General features: G+C 37.1%; 2 protein-coding genes across 2 annotated transcripts in view; both read left to right on the forward strand.

Annotated features, from left to right (window-relative positions):
* The first annotated feature begins 10351 nt into the window (after nt 1–10351).
* On the forward strand, nt 10352–15280 carry LOC121490124 (toll-like receptor 1). Its single transcript, XM_041753773.1, has 2 exons — nt 10352–10452; nt 12648–15280. Exon 2 carries the CDS (start codon nt 12715–12717, stop codon nt 15097–15099), a length of 2385 nt encoding a protein of 794 aa, XP_041609707.1. The 5' UTR covers nt 10352–10452; nt 12648–12714; the 3' UTR covers nt 15100–15280.
* The window catches only part of TLR10 (toll like receptor 10), a 31871-nt gene continuing 24004 nt past the window's right edge, over nt 10352–18218 (forward strand). The window contains exon 1 of the mRNA XM_041753765.1: nt 10352–10452. The gene's annotated coding sequence lies outside the window, so the exon portion shown is untranslated. The remainder of the gene's footprint in view (nt 10453–18218) is intronic.

An 18218-nucleotide genomic window follows, 5' to 3' on the forward strand; every position in this document is an offset into this window, starting at 1 on the left:
AAGAATGGAAATACCTTTTGTTGAGATGAAAGTAATTTTGTCCTAAAATGAGACTAGTTGTTTGGACAGAAAAGGCTTAGGACAAAATATGAATGAAAAAGAAAGTTGTAGAAGGGTTATAAGGGAAAACTTTGGAAAGGAATTTTATGTGCAGTCAGGACTAAGGTTGAAATGAATAGATTTTAAAAGTACACTGGTATCCTGGGGTGCCTGGATAACTCAGTTGGTTGTGTCTGACTCTTGATTTCAGCTCTAGTCATGATCTCAGGGTTGTGGAACTGAGCCTCCCATTGGGCTCTATAATCAGTGTGGGGTCTGGTGGAGTTCTCTCTCTCCCTCTGCCTCTACCCCTGCTTGTGGGTGCGCTCTCCTTCTAAATCAATCAATCAATCAATCAATCAATAAATAAAATCTTTTAAAATGTACACTGGTATGATTGACACTCTTAAAAAGGAAAGGTTTTCTTGTATTCTTGGTCTGCTTTTGATAAGAAAATGTAAACAAAGTTTTTTTCCCCTCTTTTGTCTGCCTGGAAAACCAAAACTTTTATATTTTGTCTTTATTAGACCTTTGATTACTTAAGATGGTTAAAACTTCTCAATATTAAGGGAGGTAAGTTTTGCTAACAACTATATAACAACATATTTGCCTTTGGAATCTTTTATTACCACCTTGGTTAAATAAATAATTAAGTTTGTAATAATCTGTAATCCTATTTAGGCATCTGCTTTATAACTTTCTGAGGTTTTAAACAAACTTCTCCAAGATTTTAATTGTAAATGAAATCTTTTTGACTAATTAGGCCTTTTTTATTTCGTATGTTAAGTTACTTTAGAAGCAGTGTTAAACAAATAATGATAAACCTTAGGTTATATTGCTTGGGTAAATGCTACAGCTATTCTAGAGATTATCTGAAATTCCTGAAGTTTTCATATGTTTTGGTATAAGGCCAGTACTTGATATTCTGATTCTTGAAGTGTTATGTGTCATGGAAATAACAGAATTTCCTTATCAGCTTTATTATAATGAACTATCCTATCAGATTTTTCACTGTGTCCATATTTAAGCCTTTGTCATATATAGTTATTGTTCTTATTCTCTTGTAAAACATGTTTCATGGGATACGGAATGAATCAATGAATGAATTTAATGAATCAAGGAGATTCATTAAAAGGACTTTTGACAAATACAGGGTTTTTTTTTACATCTTTAAAATCATAAAACTAAAATGGGTAAGAATTTCCAAGACTAACTAAAAAAACCTGCAAACTGAATGAGAATGAGTAACGGGGAACTAAATAAGTTGAGGAAGATATCATTTTTGCGACTCTTGTTTGAAACATTGCTGGTTCATTAGATTAAGGAAATTTTCTCTAAGATATCCCTGATATACAGAAATATGATAAAATATTCCTTTGTGAACAAATTTAACTTTTCTCTCTACCTGAGAGTTAAATGTGAAGCATTTAACTTTTCTCTCTACCTGAATCCTGAAATGCAAAACTCTCAGTGACTGTTCTTTCTTTCATGGCAATTACAATTATTTGCATTAGTAGAATCTGTTCATCAAGTAACAGGGCACCGCTGGAAACATTTGTTATTTTACTAAGACTTTAACTGGAATGTTATATTTGAGAGAGGTGTGCGTAGATCAGATATGATCATACAGCTTTTAGGAAGTAAGGTTGACTTTATGAAGCTTGAAGCCAATAGAGTCCCTTGGAAATGTTGGCTTGACACCTTACAGAGTTCTCAGAAGTCTTACCAAGTGAGTAAAGAATGTCACCTCCTGGCAGGTGCAGGAATGTCAGAATATTTGGAGGACCTCAAGAAGAGGAATTCACCTAAATCTACAGATATTGCAGGCATGTATGATGGTAAGGAGAACAAAGTCAAGAGAAATGTAGATAAAGTTAAATTTTCTTACAACTTGCAGCCCACTGATAAATACCTGATACAGGCAGAGTATGACATTCTTCAAGGAACTCACAACTGCCTTAATATTAACGCTTTGCTAGAGGCAAAATACAACCTTACCTTGACAATAGGCAGATTTCCAGGATCCTAGGGAGTCTCCTTTAACATAGGAAAACCCTTTTGGAAACTTCCTGTTTCTTTACCCCCCCAATTAAAAGGATAAAATGAATCTTTCCTTACAATCCCAGTACAGCTCTTCCTGCTCAGGGTGTCTTGCCCCTGTGCTTTAATAAAAACACCTTTTGCACCAAAAGTGTCTCAAGAATTCTTTCTTGACCATTTGCTCCTGGCCCACATCACATCAGTAGACAGATATTTACTGACATGATATTTATGATGTGTTTATGATGTGTTATAAATTAAGAAGAGCTGATAACAAAACAGCATTCATAGTCTTATGACTTCTGAGTGTGTGTGTGTGTAAATTGGTACAAACTTTCTGAACAACAATTTGGCAGCAGGCATCAAGAGACTAAATCATGCTCATTTACATAAAAAAAAGTCTGCATGGTTGCTATAAAAATGATACTGGTGTATCTCTATATGGTACATTATTGTTGATTTAATTTTTTTCTTTTTATTGATTTATATTTTCTGATTTCTTCTCAGTAAACATTAATTACTTGGATAATAAAAATTAAAGTAATTGAAAAGTTAATGCTTGAGAAGAATGCATTCACATATGTTTGACCTTGTTATAGAGAAGAACTTTTAAACCAAAAAGCAAAGTAGCAGTGGTCCAATGGAGTTTGTATAGATTGTGAGAGCTAATTGTTAAATATTCAGGAATTTTGCAAGCAGGTCAATTGGCAGCTAGAAGTCATCATGGAAATATTTACAGGGCAGATACTGGCAAGTGCTAGAAATCAGGCTTTTTTTGAGTGGTGGTGATGGTGAGTAATCTCGTTTACCAGCACACAACTGAATGATAGTGATAGCAAAGAAAAAGTCAACTTACTTGTTTATAGAAATATGTATGCATTTATTGGTACAAAAGATCATGAAATGAAAAGTAAACAATGGGGGAAGATGTTTCCAAAAAGTTTAACAGAGGGTTGGTGTCAGTAACATAAAAGAGAATGTATAATTAAAAAGTAAAAACATAACCCTGATGAGAAATGGGCAAATAATGTGAACAGGTAATTCACTAAAAGATACAGATTGCAAATAAACATGAAACACCATCAGAGACACTTATAATAAAAGAAAATAAAAATGAAACAATAATGAGATATCACTCTTCATGTATGAAATTGTCTCCAAAATGCCACTTTTGTGGAGAATGTGAGTACTCTGATATCCATGGAGGCAGGTAGATTGGCACAAACTGACTGGAGAGCACTGGCAGTTATGCATCAAGAACATAAAGTTCTATGCCCTTTAACCTATTCATTCCTTTCAAAAGTTTATCCTAAGACAACAGTAAAAAAACTCCAACCAAGACAGTGTACAAAGGTCTTGTTGATATTTTATGAAACTGAAAGAGGGAACCTCCCATCAGGTAAATAGCTAGAGGCAAGGCTGGCCTTGGCCTATAATTTTCTCAGGTGGCAGTTTCAAAACTTTGTCTGGAAAACTTTGAGCAATTAAGGCAGAATTAATTATAAGGCAAATGTCCAAATGATGCCATTTTTCATTCCCAGCTGGCTTGATGGGACATGATTTGAGTTCTAGGGTCAGATGGGTAGGAAGAATGGTGGTATGAGAAAAGTAGGAAGGGCAGGAAGGAAGAAGAGGCACCCCTTCTAAAGCAGGGCACTGTGGTCATAGCACTGTCCTCTTCCTTCTTGATTAAGAAACCATACTCTCTACCCCTTCTTGATTAAAGCACTCAACAAACAAGGACTGGGCAGGGGGGACTTCTTCAACCTAGTAAAAAGTATCAATTAAGTATTCATAGTTAATATCATACTTAATGGTGAAATACTCAAAGCTTTCCCCAAACATCAGGAGCAAGATGAGGATGTCTGCTCTCACCACTTCTATTCAACATTATCCTGGGAATATGCTAGCCATGACAATTAGGCAAGAACATGCTATACAAGGCAGCTATATTGGAAAGAAAGATACTTTGCAGATGATATAATCTTGTTTGTAGAAAATATTTAGGAATCTGCTAAAAAACTAATTAGAACTAAGAAACAAGTTCAGCAAGGTTGCAGAGAAGATATACAAAAGGCCAATATCTGCACATAAAAAGATGCTCCACATCATTAGGCACTAGGGAAATGCAAAATAAAGCTGTAATGAGATACCACTTCATTCCCACTAAGAAGGCTATAATAAAAGTCAGATAATAACAAGTGTTAGCAAGGATGTGGAGAAATTAGAAGACTTACATACCACTGGTGGGTGTGTGATTGGTACAGCTTCTTTGGCAACAGCCTAGAAATTTCCAAAACACTAAACATAGTTGCCATATGATGCAGCAATTCTACCCCTAAGTATATACCCAAGAGAAAATACATCTATAGGAAAACCTGTACACAAATGTTCACAGCATTATTCATAAAAGTCATTTAGTGTAGGCAACCCAATTGTCCATCAACTAACAGATAATAAAATGTAGTGTATCCATACAATGGGAAATTAGTTAGCAATAAAAAAATGAAACACTGATACCAGCCTAACATGGATAAGCCTTGAAAACATCAAACTAAGTGAAAGAAACCAATTACAAAGAAGCACATTTGGATTCCATTTACATGAAATGTCCTACAGGGATTAGTACAATGTATTGTGGTTTTCTAAGGCTGGGGCATATGCAGTAGAGAGTGACAGTGAGAGAGTGTGGTCTACCTCTTTAGGGTGATGAAATTTCTCAATTGATTGCATTAATGGTTGCACAATTCTGTGAATATACTTAAAGCCATTGAATTATATACTTTCAGTAGGTGAACTTTTTTGTGGTATGTGAATTATATCTCAATAAAGCTTTTGTTTAAGAAAGAAGAAAACAACTATAGGTCATATCTAATTGGCAGGATATTTATAATGCCCTAGGTCCAAAAAGAAATGCCTGGGTGTGGGGTGGGCAAGAACTGCTATTGAGAGTAGGTGAGGAGTGCCTAGAGTCTAAGACATGGAAGCTCTATTTGGAGTTAGTTCTCTGGGCTGATATTAACTAGACTTAGGCTTGTCCTCATTTGCATGACTTCATCTAGAACTGGGCTCTCTCATATGGTAGCCACCAGCCCACTGTGACCATTGGCTACCTGAAATGTGGGTATTCCAAATGAAATGTGCTGTAGGTGTAAAACACACACTGGATTTTGAAGACTTAGGATAAAGCACATACAAAATACCTCATTAGTAATTTTTACATTGATTGCATGTTGAAATAATATCTTGGACCTATTAGGTTAAATAAAATATTTAAAATTTTGCAAGGAAACCATATTCTCTGAGAATTAAAGTTTTTTTTAGGACATGTAGATCAAAGTATGATTACAAGTATACAGGATTACAAGTGTGTGTTCATCCACAATAGAGAAGAAAGAGGCAGGTGTGTAACTCAGAGTGGTGGGGAGGAGTCTAAAGGGAAGCACAGAACTTCTGAGCTCTCAAATGCTTTATTTACTGCCCTGTGGGCTTCCCTCTCTAGACCTGGTTCACAAAGTCAAATACCTTTGGAAGCCAGGAGCTGAATTTCTTAGTCAAAGATGACCTTGGGACACCTGGGTGGCTCAGTGGTTGAGCGTCTGCCTTTGGCTCAGGGCATGATCCCTGGGTTGGGATTGAGTCCCACATCAAGCTCCTTGTGGAGAGCCTGCTTCTCCGTCTGCCTATGTCTCTGCCTCTCTGTGTGTCTCTCATGAATAAGTAAATAAAAAAATCTTTGAAGAAAAAAAAAGACGACCCTCATTAGGGGTCTGAGGGAAGGAATGGTTGACATGGAGGAGAAGGAAGTTCATGCTTTCAGTTTCAGAAATATATTTATAGACACATTTCCCCTATTAAACAAATTATGAGGGGATGGGGGGAAACAGAGAGAGCAACAGAGAGGGAAGCTGGCCTTGCTGACTGTGGAAGAAAAAGTTGATTACAGCAAAAAAAAAAAAATGTATCCAATCTATTACTGCACATCATGTAATACTAGGCTAGGGACAAATTTTTGGCACAGTTGTCATTGCTTAGCTTTGTTTGCCTGTTTGTTGTTGCTTTTTGTTATTTTAAAAGAGTGGAGCTGTCAGAATGGATTTCTTGAGTGTGCAGCTAACTAACCCAAAGGAGATGTTATAGACCTTATCGCACGAAAGAGATTGTTCGATAGCATGTTTTTTCAAATGGAGTCTTGAAAAATCACTTTTTTGAAGAAAGTTTGAAAATATCAATGGAAAAAACTTTGAGCACCAGATTTTCTCTGAAAACCAACTTGTCTAAAAAAGGAGACATGATTAGCATCCATTCTATATCAACACATGAATAAGCTTCCCTCTTTATGAGTTTTAGCAGAACTTTGATCTTGAACCCCACCCTCTTTCCTCTCTTGGTCACTCTTAATAGTGGACTGATCAAGAGGCAAGGAGAAAAGTAAAGGTAAAGCACTTGGGATATGTCTGGACCTGTACTTCTACCTCCATCAGCACAGCTGCAACCATATGCATTTTGAATTCAGCCAGTAGTCATCTGTGGTTTGTTAACATCACCTCCCTCGCTTCCTTAGTGGACAATAGTGAGCTGACTATAGTGAAATACAGAGCCCCCCAAATTCTATGTAAATATAGGTCGATTAACACACCAGACCTTATTCTAATATGTGACTAGAAGAAAATATGTCTGTATTTACTATGTAATTTCAGTGGGATTCAGTAGATGGCATAAAAGAGCTTTTCTCTCCATCCCCCAACATTTAAATGCAGTTACCACTGAAATAAATGCTTGAGGAAGTACTTAAAATTTCCTACAGACTGCCAACGCGACAGACGGGCAGGTTGTGTTGGTAAGCAACATTTTTTTTTTGAATTCTATAAAGAAAATAATGGTTTAACTAGTTAGTCTCAAAAGTCTCTATGACTAAGAGAAGTGGGTTAATTCTGATATATGCTTACCAAGTATGAACTAGAATTTGTTTATCAGCTTCTCATCCCACGTCAGTGAAAGGATTTTTTGGGGTGTGTGTGTGTGTATTTGTTGGCTTTTCTCTGTGTGTATTTGTTTTTCTTTGGATGGCACCTCGTCTCATGCATGGCTCGCTTTCAGGAGCTGTCTTTGAGTCGGGAGATGAATATTTGGGTCGCAAAATCTCAAGGTTTTCTACAGAGCTGCTAATACTGGTTTCAGGCACTGCTCTTCATCCCATCATTCCTATTTCTCTCTTTGCAGTGAGAATGCTGAGGAAGAAGGGGGTGTAGGTAAATTACTTGTGGAGGCTGTAAATTACAACCCCTCTATTTTTTTTTTAATATTTAATTTATTTATTTGTGAGAGACACAGAGGGGCAGAGACATAGGCAGAAGGTGAGGTAGAAGCAGGCTTCCTGAGGAAAGCCTGATCCCAGGGGATCGGGGACTCGATCCCAGGACCCCTGGATCATGCCCTGGGCTGAAGGCAGATGCTCAACCCCTGAGCCACCCAGGCATCCCAACCCCTCTGTTTTTATGGGCAGGTTTATTTTAATTTTTTTTCTCTGTGCTGTTCCTACTAGATATTCTTTTCTATTTTCTCAAGCCACTGAAACTATTCTGAGTGCTACTAGTCAGGTGGAATTGTAGATTTTCAAAATGTTTCCCAGGCTACACCCAATTTGATCAAAAGAATTGAAAGTAAGTACATCTTTACAATAAAAAGCAAAAGTTTACAGATCCACATGGAAAATAAAACCAAAATGCTCTTGAACTGGTTCCTATCCTTTTAAACTAATAGCTAGTTGGCCTTGTGTAGGGAAGGTTCTCAATTAATATTTGTGCTACAGAACTTAATAGGCCAGGTTGATTGTATGGATTTTATCCATGAAGTCAAGTCAAAGTCCTGATTTAATTACTCTAAAGACAACTCAAATGTATTGATGTATTATATCATATAAAGTGAGGCCAAATCATACTCATTAAAGTGGACACAAACACATCTAGAGATACTTTTATTTTTGAATTAAAACTTCCTTTTACTGATCAAGTTAGCAAATAATCATCTTATTTGGTAGTAAAATAGTTTGAAGATTCAGTGCTGGCCATCAGGACTTTGATTAAAATTTTTTTTTATTTTTGCTGATTTAGCAAGTTTGGTAAATGAAATGTACAGGTCCTGTAAGTACCTAAAAATCAGTCTCTCTTGTTTCCAATACTTTGACTTCTTTTTTTTTTTTTAATGCTTTGACTTCTTAATCACAGAAATAAAAGTGGTTTAATAAACTGAGCACTTTAAACTGATGATTATAAAGGCAAGGACAAAATGGAGGCTGGAAAAATAGAGGATATTTAAGTCAATTAATTTAGCGAGACATAAAACTGAAGCCATGCTCTCATTAAATGCTGGAGATAGGCAGTTTTATAAATTTATATCCCTTGTGGTAGTTGCTGTTTCTAAGAAAACAAGGACAACTTTTTAAATTTGTTTGTGGTGGGTTCACTGTGTGCAAAGCACTCACATCTGTACATGGAGCCCTGTCTCTGCTCTTCCTTGTCTCTCCTGTCACTCGTGTACTATGCTTGATCATGGTGACCACTGCTACCTTGACCTCTGGAGTTGGCCAGAAGTTAGAAAGATCCCCAGATTTGGATTCAGGCTAAGGAACAAGTTAAGGAATTCCACTTGAATCTTTCTTTTTTAATATTTTATTTATTTATTCAGAGAGAGAGAGAGAGAGGCAGAGACACAGGCAGAGGGAGAAGCAGGCTCTATGCAGGGAGCTGGACGTGGGACTCGATCCTGGGTCCCCAGGATCACACCCTGGGCCATAGGCGGCACCTAACCACTGCACCACCAGGCCACCGGGGCTGCCCCCACTTGAATCTTAAACCCAGGATCCTTTTACTTTGACCTGGCTTTTACTAGGGCGTTCTGTTTTGAGAGATTAGGCACTGACCCAGATAGTAATTGGGTATAATTTTGATTCTCACTAAACTATTTTTACTTGTATGAGTAACTCTTTCAGGAAGCTGGAGAGGAAAAATTGGGAAATTTCTGGGTCTTTCAGCCAAATACAATCAATGCCATAAAAATGCCACCTTTAATTTTTTTTTTAAATTTAGAGATTCTTTTAGTTGACATACAATGTTATATTAATTTCAGATATACGATCTAGTGATTCAGCAATTCTATACAATAAGCTGTGTTCACAATAAGTATAGTTACCATCTGTCACCACATAATGCTATACTATTAGTGACTGTAGTTCTAATGCTGTACTTTTCATCCCAGTGACTTATTTATTTTATAACTAGAATTTGGTCTCTCTTATTCCCCTTCAGCTATTTTGCCCATCCTCCTATCCCCTTCCCTTTGGCAACTACCAGTTTTCTCTCTGTATTTATGATTGTTTTTGTTTTTTTCTTTGTTCTGTTTTTAGATTCACAGTAAGTGAAATCATATGGTATTTGTTTTTTTTTCTCACTTATTTTAATTAGCATAATATCCTTTAGGTTCATCCATGTTGTTGCAAATGGCAAGATCTCCTTCTGTTTAATGGCTGAGTAATATTCCATTGTATGTATATATTATTCCGTGTGTGTGTGTGTGTGCATGTGTTTGTTTATGTGTGTGTGTGTGTATCTTCTTTATCCATTCATCTATCACTGGACACTTAAGTTGCTTCTATATCTTGGCAATTATAAATAATGCTGCAATAAATAAAGGGCTGTGTTTATTGTTTTGGAATAGTATTTTCATTTCCTTTGGATAAATACCCAATAGTGGATTACTTGATCATTTGGTATTTCTTTTTTTTTAAATATTTTTTTATTTATTTGAGGGAGAGGGAGAGAAAAAGAACATGAGCAGGGGAAGGGGCAGAGGGAGAAGCAGACTCCCCACTAAGCATGGAACCCATTGTGGGGCTTGATCCCAGGACCCTGAGATCATGACCTTAACCAAAGTCAGACACTTAACTGACTGAGCCACCCAGGTGCTCCTTGATCAGATGGTATTTCTATCTTTAATTCTTTGAGAAACCTCCATACTGTTTTCCACAGTGGCTGCACCAATGTGCATTCCCATCAACAATGCACAAAGGCTATCTTTTCTCCACATCTTTGCCAACACTTCTTATTTCTTGTCTTTATGGTATTAGCCATTCTGACATGTGGAAAGTGACATCTCATGGTTTTGATTTGTAGTTGCCTGATGATTAGTGATGTTAAGCATCTTTTTGTGTGTCTTTTGGGTGTCACCTTTCCTTTTAACATGCATTTTAATGACTGGGTTCCTTTCTTTACACAGAGTTTATATGAATGGTGATGAAAGGGGAATATTGGGCCCTCTTACATGTTTAAAGAAATCAAGATAACCAAGGCATCATTCGGATACCTCTACAAAAGGGTAAGTCCAAACAGTGCTCCAAATACTAGATAAGTTTGCATGCATACCTTAAGGAAGTTTTATGACTTAGGGTTTTTTCTGGGACTTTTATTATTTAGGTCTTTTTGTGTCCATTGAGAGGTGTGAAGAGATATGTAAAGAATTTGACTCTTTGCTGATACAGATGGCTTGCCTGTCTAATGCAGCTCCAAAAGATTGAATAAGTTCCCTGAAAGATCTGTGTAGCTATGTAGCCCCAGATGAAAGGGTCTCAGGGGTAGGGGTATGCAGATCATACTCTAGGGTTCATCCAACTCCCTCCGGTCTCCTACGTCATTGGAATCTTGGTAACAAAATAGTGTCTGGGCTATAGTGGGTTGATAACTAAAGCAATAAGCATAATCTAGTACTTCATAGGGAATAAATACATATTTGATGAATGAACAAAATCTTTCTGAAGAAGAGGAAACTACTCCTATCCTTGAAAGCTTTCAGTGCTCACCACTCCCTCATGACTTTCAGGCTAGAATCCCAAATTCTTGTAATGATCTGCACCTTGTACGATATTGGCTCTACTACCTTTCATCCTCACTCACTCTATACTAACATTGACCACCTTACTATTCCTCAGATAAACCAACCTCAGTCCCATCTCAGGACCTTTGCACTTGCCTTTTTCTTTGTCAGAAATGCTTTCCCCCCAGATCTTCCCATAGATTACTCATTCACTCCATTCTGGTTTACACTATAATGGCATATTCTCAGAAAAGTCCTCTCTGACCTAATCTTAAAAAGTCATTAGCCACTGTTACATACCTACCATTATTTTTTATTCATTTACTCTGCTTAATTTTTCTTTGTTTTTTTTTTTCTTTTGAGGGAGAAAGAGAGAGAGCACGTGCAAGTAGAGGTTGGGTGCAGATGGAGAGGAGAGAGAGAATCTTAAGTAGGCTCACTTTCCACACAGGACCTGACAGGTGGCTGGATCCCACAACTATGAGATCATGACCTGAGTCAAAACCAAGAGCTGGGTGCTCAACTGACTGAACCACTGACTCTGCTTAATTTTTCTGTATAACATTTAATACTACATGAAATTACATTTAGTCATGTATTTTCTGTCTTCCCAATAGATAATAAGCTCTTTGAGAGTTAGGATTTTATTTTGTTCACTGCTTTATCTCTAGTTCCTAAAACATGGCCAGTAGGTTATCAATAAATAGTGGTTAAATAGATAAATGGATAAGTAAATGGATTTTCTGAGACACCTTTTATCATGATCTAATTACCTTTTGAGTAAGATCAAGGTTAGGCAGGAAATAATGTATAGGTAATAGAAAGTAAAGCAAGAAGAGTCCAAATTCATTCCCCATGGAAAAAGAACTCTTAAGAAAGCCATGAGGTGATATATGTCAAAGGTAGAAAATACACCAGCTGTGAATTCTAGTTTGAGTTCTATATGATCTTTGGAGGGTTGAGGTTAGTGAGCTTTCCATAAATATGTAAAACCATCTGTATTAGTTTCCTGTGGCTGCTGTAGCAAGTTACCATAAACTTGGTAGCTAAAAACAACAAAAATTTATTCTCTCATGGTTCTGGAGACCAGAAGTCTAAAATCAAGGTGTTGGTAGCACTAAACTTTCCTTAAAACCTCTTCCAGCTTCCAGTAACTATCAGTACTCCTTGGTTTGTGGCTATATCCACTTCAATCTCTGCCTCCGTCTTCAGAAGGCCTTCTCTGTGTCTCTGTTGTCTCCATCAAATATATATCCCTCTGTCTTTTTCTTATAAAAACACGTATCACTGGATTTAAAGACCACTTGGATAATCCAAGATGATCCCCTTACCTAAAGATCCTTAACCTAATGATCTCTACAAAGACCCTTTTTCAGAATTAGGTAATGTTCACAGTTTCTGGTGATTAGGATAGGGTTAGAAGGTTGGATATATCTTTTGTTTTTTTTTTTGTTTTTTTTTTTTTTTTTTATCTTTTGGATGAAGTCACTATTCAACCTGTTACACCTTCCATATTAAAAGTTATTTAATTAGAGGTAGTATAATTGTCTACAATGTATATATTTCCCTCGTTTCAGGTTATGTGACTCTAAAGAACACAGTCTTTATTTTATAAATCTCTAGGAAAAAATGTTTAATGTCAGCCATGCCTAGTTTAATAATATCATTTAAAGTGGTTTTCTTTTCTTTCTTTTTTTAAGGATCTTTACCCGAATTGCGATATTCTGAGGAACAGCAACTACACTTAGGGATGTCTAGTGTTACAAAATGATGAAAACTAATTCTAGCATCTTCCAATTTGCCATCATCTTCATATTAATACTTGAGATCAGAATACAATTGTCTGAAGAAAGTGATTTTCTAGTTAACAGATCAAAAACAGGTCTCTTTCACATTCCCAAAGACCTATCCCTGAAAACAACAATCTTAGATATATCACAAAACTATATATCTGAGCTTCAGACTTCTGATATCCTATCACTATCAAAGCTGAGGATTTTGATTGTTTCTCATAATAGAATTCAGTATCTTGATATCAGTGTTTTCAAATTCAACCAGGAATTGGAATACTTGGATCTGTCCCACAATGAGTTGGGGAGGATTTTTTGCCATCCTACCGTGAACCTCAAGCACTTAGACCTTTCATTTAATGCATTTGATGATCTACCCATATGCAAAGAGTTTGGCAACATGTCTCAACTAGAGTTTCTGGGGTTGAGTGCCACACAGTTACAGAAATCTAGCATGCTACCAATTGCTCCTTTGCATATCAGAAAGGTTTTACTGGTCTTAGGAGACACTTACGGGAAAAAAGAAGACCCTGAGAGCCTTCAAAAGCTTAACACAGAAAGTCTTCACATTGTTTTCCCTACAAGAAAGGAATTCAGTTTTACTCTGGATGTATCAGTCAGCACTGCAGTAAGTCTCGAATTGTCTAATATCAAATGTGTGCCAGATGGTAATGGATGGTCTTATTTCCAAAATGTTCTGTCAAAACTTCAAAAGAATTCAAGGTTATCAAGTCTTACTTTAAACAACATTGAAACAACTTGGAATTTTTTCATTATGCTCCTTCAGTTGGTTTGGCATACAAGCATAGAGTATTTCTCAATTTCAAATGTAAAACTACAAGGTTACCTTGACTTCAGAGATTTTGATTATTCTGACACTTCACTGAAGGCCTTATCTATACACCAAGTTGTTAGTAATGCATTCAATTTGCCACAAAGTTATATCTATAAAATTTTTTCAAATATGAACATCCAAAATTTCACAGTGTTTGGTACGCACATGGTCCACATGGTTTGCCCATCTCAAATTAGTCCATTTCTGCATTTGGATTTTTCTAATAACCTCTTAACAGACGTTGTTTTTAAAAATTGTAGAAACTTGATTAAACTGGAGACACTTAGTTTACAAATGAATCAATTAAAAGAACTTGCAAGTATAGCTCAAATGACCAACGAGATGAAGTCTCTACAACAATTGGATATTAGCCAGAATTCTCTAAGGTATGATGAAAATGAAGGAAACTGCTCTTGGACTAGAAGTTTATTAAGTTTAAATATCTCTTCAAATATACTTACTGACTCTGTTTTCAGATGTTTACCTCCCAAGGTCAAGGTACTTGATCTTCACAATAACAGAATAAGGAGCATTCCTAAACCAATCATGAAGCTAGAAGATTTGCAAGAACTCAATGTTGCTTCCAATTCTTTAGCCCACTTTCCTGACTGTGGTACTTTTAATAGGCTTTCTGTACTGATCATTGACTCTAATTCAATTTCCAATCCATCAGCTGATTTCCTCCAGAGCTGCCATAACATTAGGTCCATAAGCGCAGGGAATAATCCATTCCAATGTACATGTGAGCTGAGAGAATTTGTCCAAAGTCTAGGCCAGGTAGCAAGCAAAGTAGTAGAGGGTTGGCCTGATTCTTATAAGTGTGACTATCCAGAAAACTATAAGGGAACCCTACTGAAGGACTTTCACGTGTCTCAGTTATCCTGCAACACAACTCTGCTGCTTGTCACCATTGGGGTCGCTGTGCTGGTGTTCACTGTTACTGTGACTGCCCTCTGCATCTACTTTGATCTGCCCTGGTATCTTAGGATGGTGTTTCAGTGGACCCAGACCCGGCGCAGGGCAAGAAACACACCCTTAGAAGAACTCCAAAGAACCATCCAGTTTCATGCTTTTATTTCATATAGTGGGCATGATTCTGCCTGGGTGAAGAGTGAATTACTACCAAACCTAGAAAAAGAAGAACTAAGGATTTGTCTCCATGAGAGAAACTTTATTCCTGGCAAGAGCATTGTGGAAAATATCATAAACTGCATTGAGGAAAGTTACAAGTCCATCTTTGTTTTGTCTCCCAACTTTGTTCAGAGTGAGTGGTGCCATTATGAACTGTACTTTGCCCACCACAATCTCTTTCATGAAGGATCTAATAACTTAATCTTGATCTTGCTGGAACCTATTCCACAGTATTCCATTCCTAGCAGCTATCACAAGCTCAAAAATCTCATGGCACAAAGGACTTATTTGGAATGGCCCAAGGAGAAGAGCAAACATGGACTTTTTTGGGCTAACCTAAGAGCGTCTATTAATATTAAATTGAGGGAGCAAGCAAAAAAAATAGATCACACATAGATCTAAAAATATTCTCTTGATGCTTTTGGAAAAATGTTCCTGTTTTTGGAAGCTCTATTGTAATTGATTATTTTGTATCAGCACAAATATAAATGCAATTTTGAATCTATGATGTAGATAAAAATGCATTCTTTCAGGCTCTCCAGTTCACCATTTATATGTGGTAATAAAAATTAATGAAATGATATAATTTGGATTTAAATAGTTAACTTCTAACACATGAGAATTTTTGTGGGGAGGGGGGGCCTAGGGCTGAATTCATTGAATTTTTCATGTAATCAAGAGAAGAACCTGTTAAACAACTTCAGTTCCTATAACAGATATCTATAGCTATTGGTGCCCTTCTCGTTTCTACTCAGCATTTTGCATGTTGAAGGCCACCTATTGCTAATGTTGCAGACTCTGCCTGGAGGGTTTTCTCTGGGCCTGTGAGAACTTACTTGGCTCACACAAAGGGCAACTTAAAAGTGCTGGAGATTTTTTTTTTTTTTTTTAGATTTTTTTATTTGAGAGAGAGAGTACGAACAGGAGGGGCAGAGGGAGAGAGAAACTCAAACAGATTCTATGCTGAGTGAAGAGCCCAACTTGGGGCTTGATCTCATGACTGTGAGATCACAACCTGAGCCTAAATCAAGAGTTGGATGCTAAACTGACTGCACCACCCAGGTGCCCCAAAAAGTGTTAGAGATTTTTCTTGGAAGGAGATCTCAACAAATATCAGGAAGAGAATTGGTTGATAAATGACCCAAATTTCTCAGTCATTTTGGAGATAAATCTGGAGTGTGCTTTACATTATCCCTGAGTTGCCCAGTAGAATGGATTTTAATTCTCTATGGTGGAAACAGCTTGGTAAATATTTTTTTTTATTGGCTTCCTTTCTATCCTAACCTTCTACCTTCATTCTTCTTCTAAGGGTGTCTCCTGGGATCACTTCTGCAATAAACTACTTGTAGTTGAATAGTTATCTCAGGGTCTGTATCTGGGGGACCCCAAACCAAGACTGAGTTAAATCTCAGGCCAAATGAAAATTCTGAGTCTGGTTTTCTGTGGCTGGAAATCTTGCTGAAATTCTAGTTGCCTGATCCAGCATGCATGAGAGACTTTGCTCTTTTTTTTTTTTTTTAAGATTTTATTTATTTATTTGTGAGAGACACGGGGGGGGGGGGGGAGAGGGGGGAGAGAAGGAAAGAGAGAGAGAGAGAGAGAGAGAGAGCGGCAGACACAGGCAGAGGGAGAAGCAGGCTCCGTGCAAGGAGCCTGACTTGGGACTGGATTTCAGGTCTCCAGAATCACACCCTGGGCTGAAGGCGGTGCTAAACCGCTGAGCCACCCAGGCTGCCCGACTTTGCTCTTTTGATCAGAAGGAAGAATATAGTTCATTGTGTACTGTTTCTACACATAGTATTCTTGTCTTTGGGAACTATTCAACATGACTAGGGCATGAGCAGGGCACAAGCAGTTTGGAATAGTGTAAGGAATGGGTTATGTTATTTTTTCCTAGTGTTATTTTATTAGATTTTTAAAATAATCCTCATTCATTCAGTTTATCCTTTTAGTCTAACTGCCAGCTCTGGAAAAATGCCATTAGATAGCTTCTCGTCATAGCTGCACCATGTATGTCTCACTTTATGCCCTGTGGTTTCATTAATACCACTTCACATCATGTTCATAGAAGCCTGTTCAACCATTTTGGTATATGCACAAACCTGGAATTGCCAGAGATAAGCCCTAAGGAGATCCTTGACCACTTAAGGGAAGGGATCCATCAGATAAATATTGCTCTTTTTAATTCTTGGGTTAACAAATGAGTTATGTTCTATATCATTCCTCAATGAATCCCCAGTAAGACTTAGCTTTACTCACACTCTGAGATTGGCTTTTCCTTCTTCCTCATTCATTCTTCCTAGTCCCCTTGCTCTTGACCCCTGAGATAACTTCTCCAAACAAACAAACAACCTGCACACAAAGCTTTTGTCTCAGGTTCCACTTTTGGAAGAGGAAATAACGTTTTACATGTATTAGTTGCTTCTTGCCCTAAGAAACTTAAAGTCAATCAGAGGATATTACATGAATCCAGGTAACTAAATAAAAATCAATGAAATAAAAATATGCAATGGAAGTTCAGAACCATCTAGACTGAATGAAAAATAGTCTTAGAAGTGTTGGGTTTTCTACTGGGCACAGAAGGAAAATTTTAACTTTGGATTTTTCAATGTGTGATGATGAGGAATGGAAAGGCCATTCTAAGTAGAGAGATGAAGAGAACAAAGACAGGAATATCCAGGCCTATTTTGGTATTGGTGTCCCAGTTTGACTGAGCCATGTAATTTATGAAAAATGACAGTGAGATATAAGAATGAAAGTTAGATTAAGATCATATTGTCAGGGATCTGGAAAAGTTAAGCTATGTAATTAGAATTTAGGGATATAGATAAATCATCATTTAAACTTTTATGAGGTATTATACTGGAGAGGAAATTAAAACCATGAAATATATGCTAAAAAAATATAAAAGTTCTTGTTTTGGGGCTCCTGGGTGGCTCAGTCAGTTGAGCATCCAACTCTTGATTTTGGCTCATGTCATGATCTCAGGGTCATGAGATTGAGCTCTGCATCAGACTTAGTGTGGAATCTGCTTGAGATTCTTTCTCCCTCTCTCTCTCTGCCCCTCCTGCTTCTCACATCTAAATGCATGAATGAATGAATGAATGAATAAATAAATAAATTCAATCTTTTTTTAAAAAGTTCTTGTTCTGTAAATGAACAGTAGTTGTTAGGACTGGATTATCCTGTTTTCTCTAGGATGATTGTACTTCTTATACTGAATTTCAAGATTTCATAACCAGGCTTCAATGTTCAGCACTAATTGTGTATTAGTTTGCTAGGGTTAATGTAAAAAAGTACTACAAACTGAGTGGCCTAACCACCAGAAATGTGTTGGCTCATAGTTCTGGAGGCTTAAAGTCCAATATTAAGGTGTTGGAAGGGTTGGTGCCTTTTAAAGGGTAGGAAGGAAAGATCTGTTTTAGGTCTCTTCTCCTTGGCTTATAGATGATCACTTATTTGTCTCTGTACATTGTCTTCCCTCTATGCCTGTCTGTGTCCAAATCCAACCACTC

The sequence above is a fragment of the Vulpes lagopus genome, chromosome 4, assembly GCF_018345385.1.
Source record: "Vulpes lagopus strain Blue_001 chromosome 4, ASM1834538v1, whole genome shotgun sequence".
Classification (NCBI taxonomy): Eukaryota; Metazoa; Chordata; class Mammalia; order Carnivora; family Canidae; genus Vulpes; species Vulpes lagopus.

Excerpts from the sequence above, each read along its gene's own strand:
- LOC121490124 (XM_041753773.1), top strand. The coding sequence starts at position 12,715 with ATGATGAAAACTAATTCTAGCATCTTCCAATTTGCCATCATCTTCATA.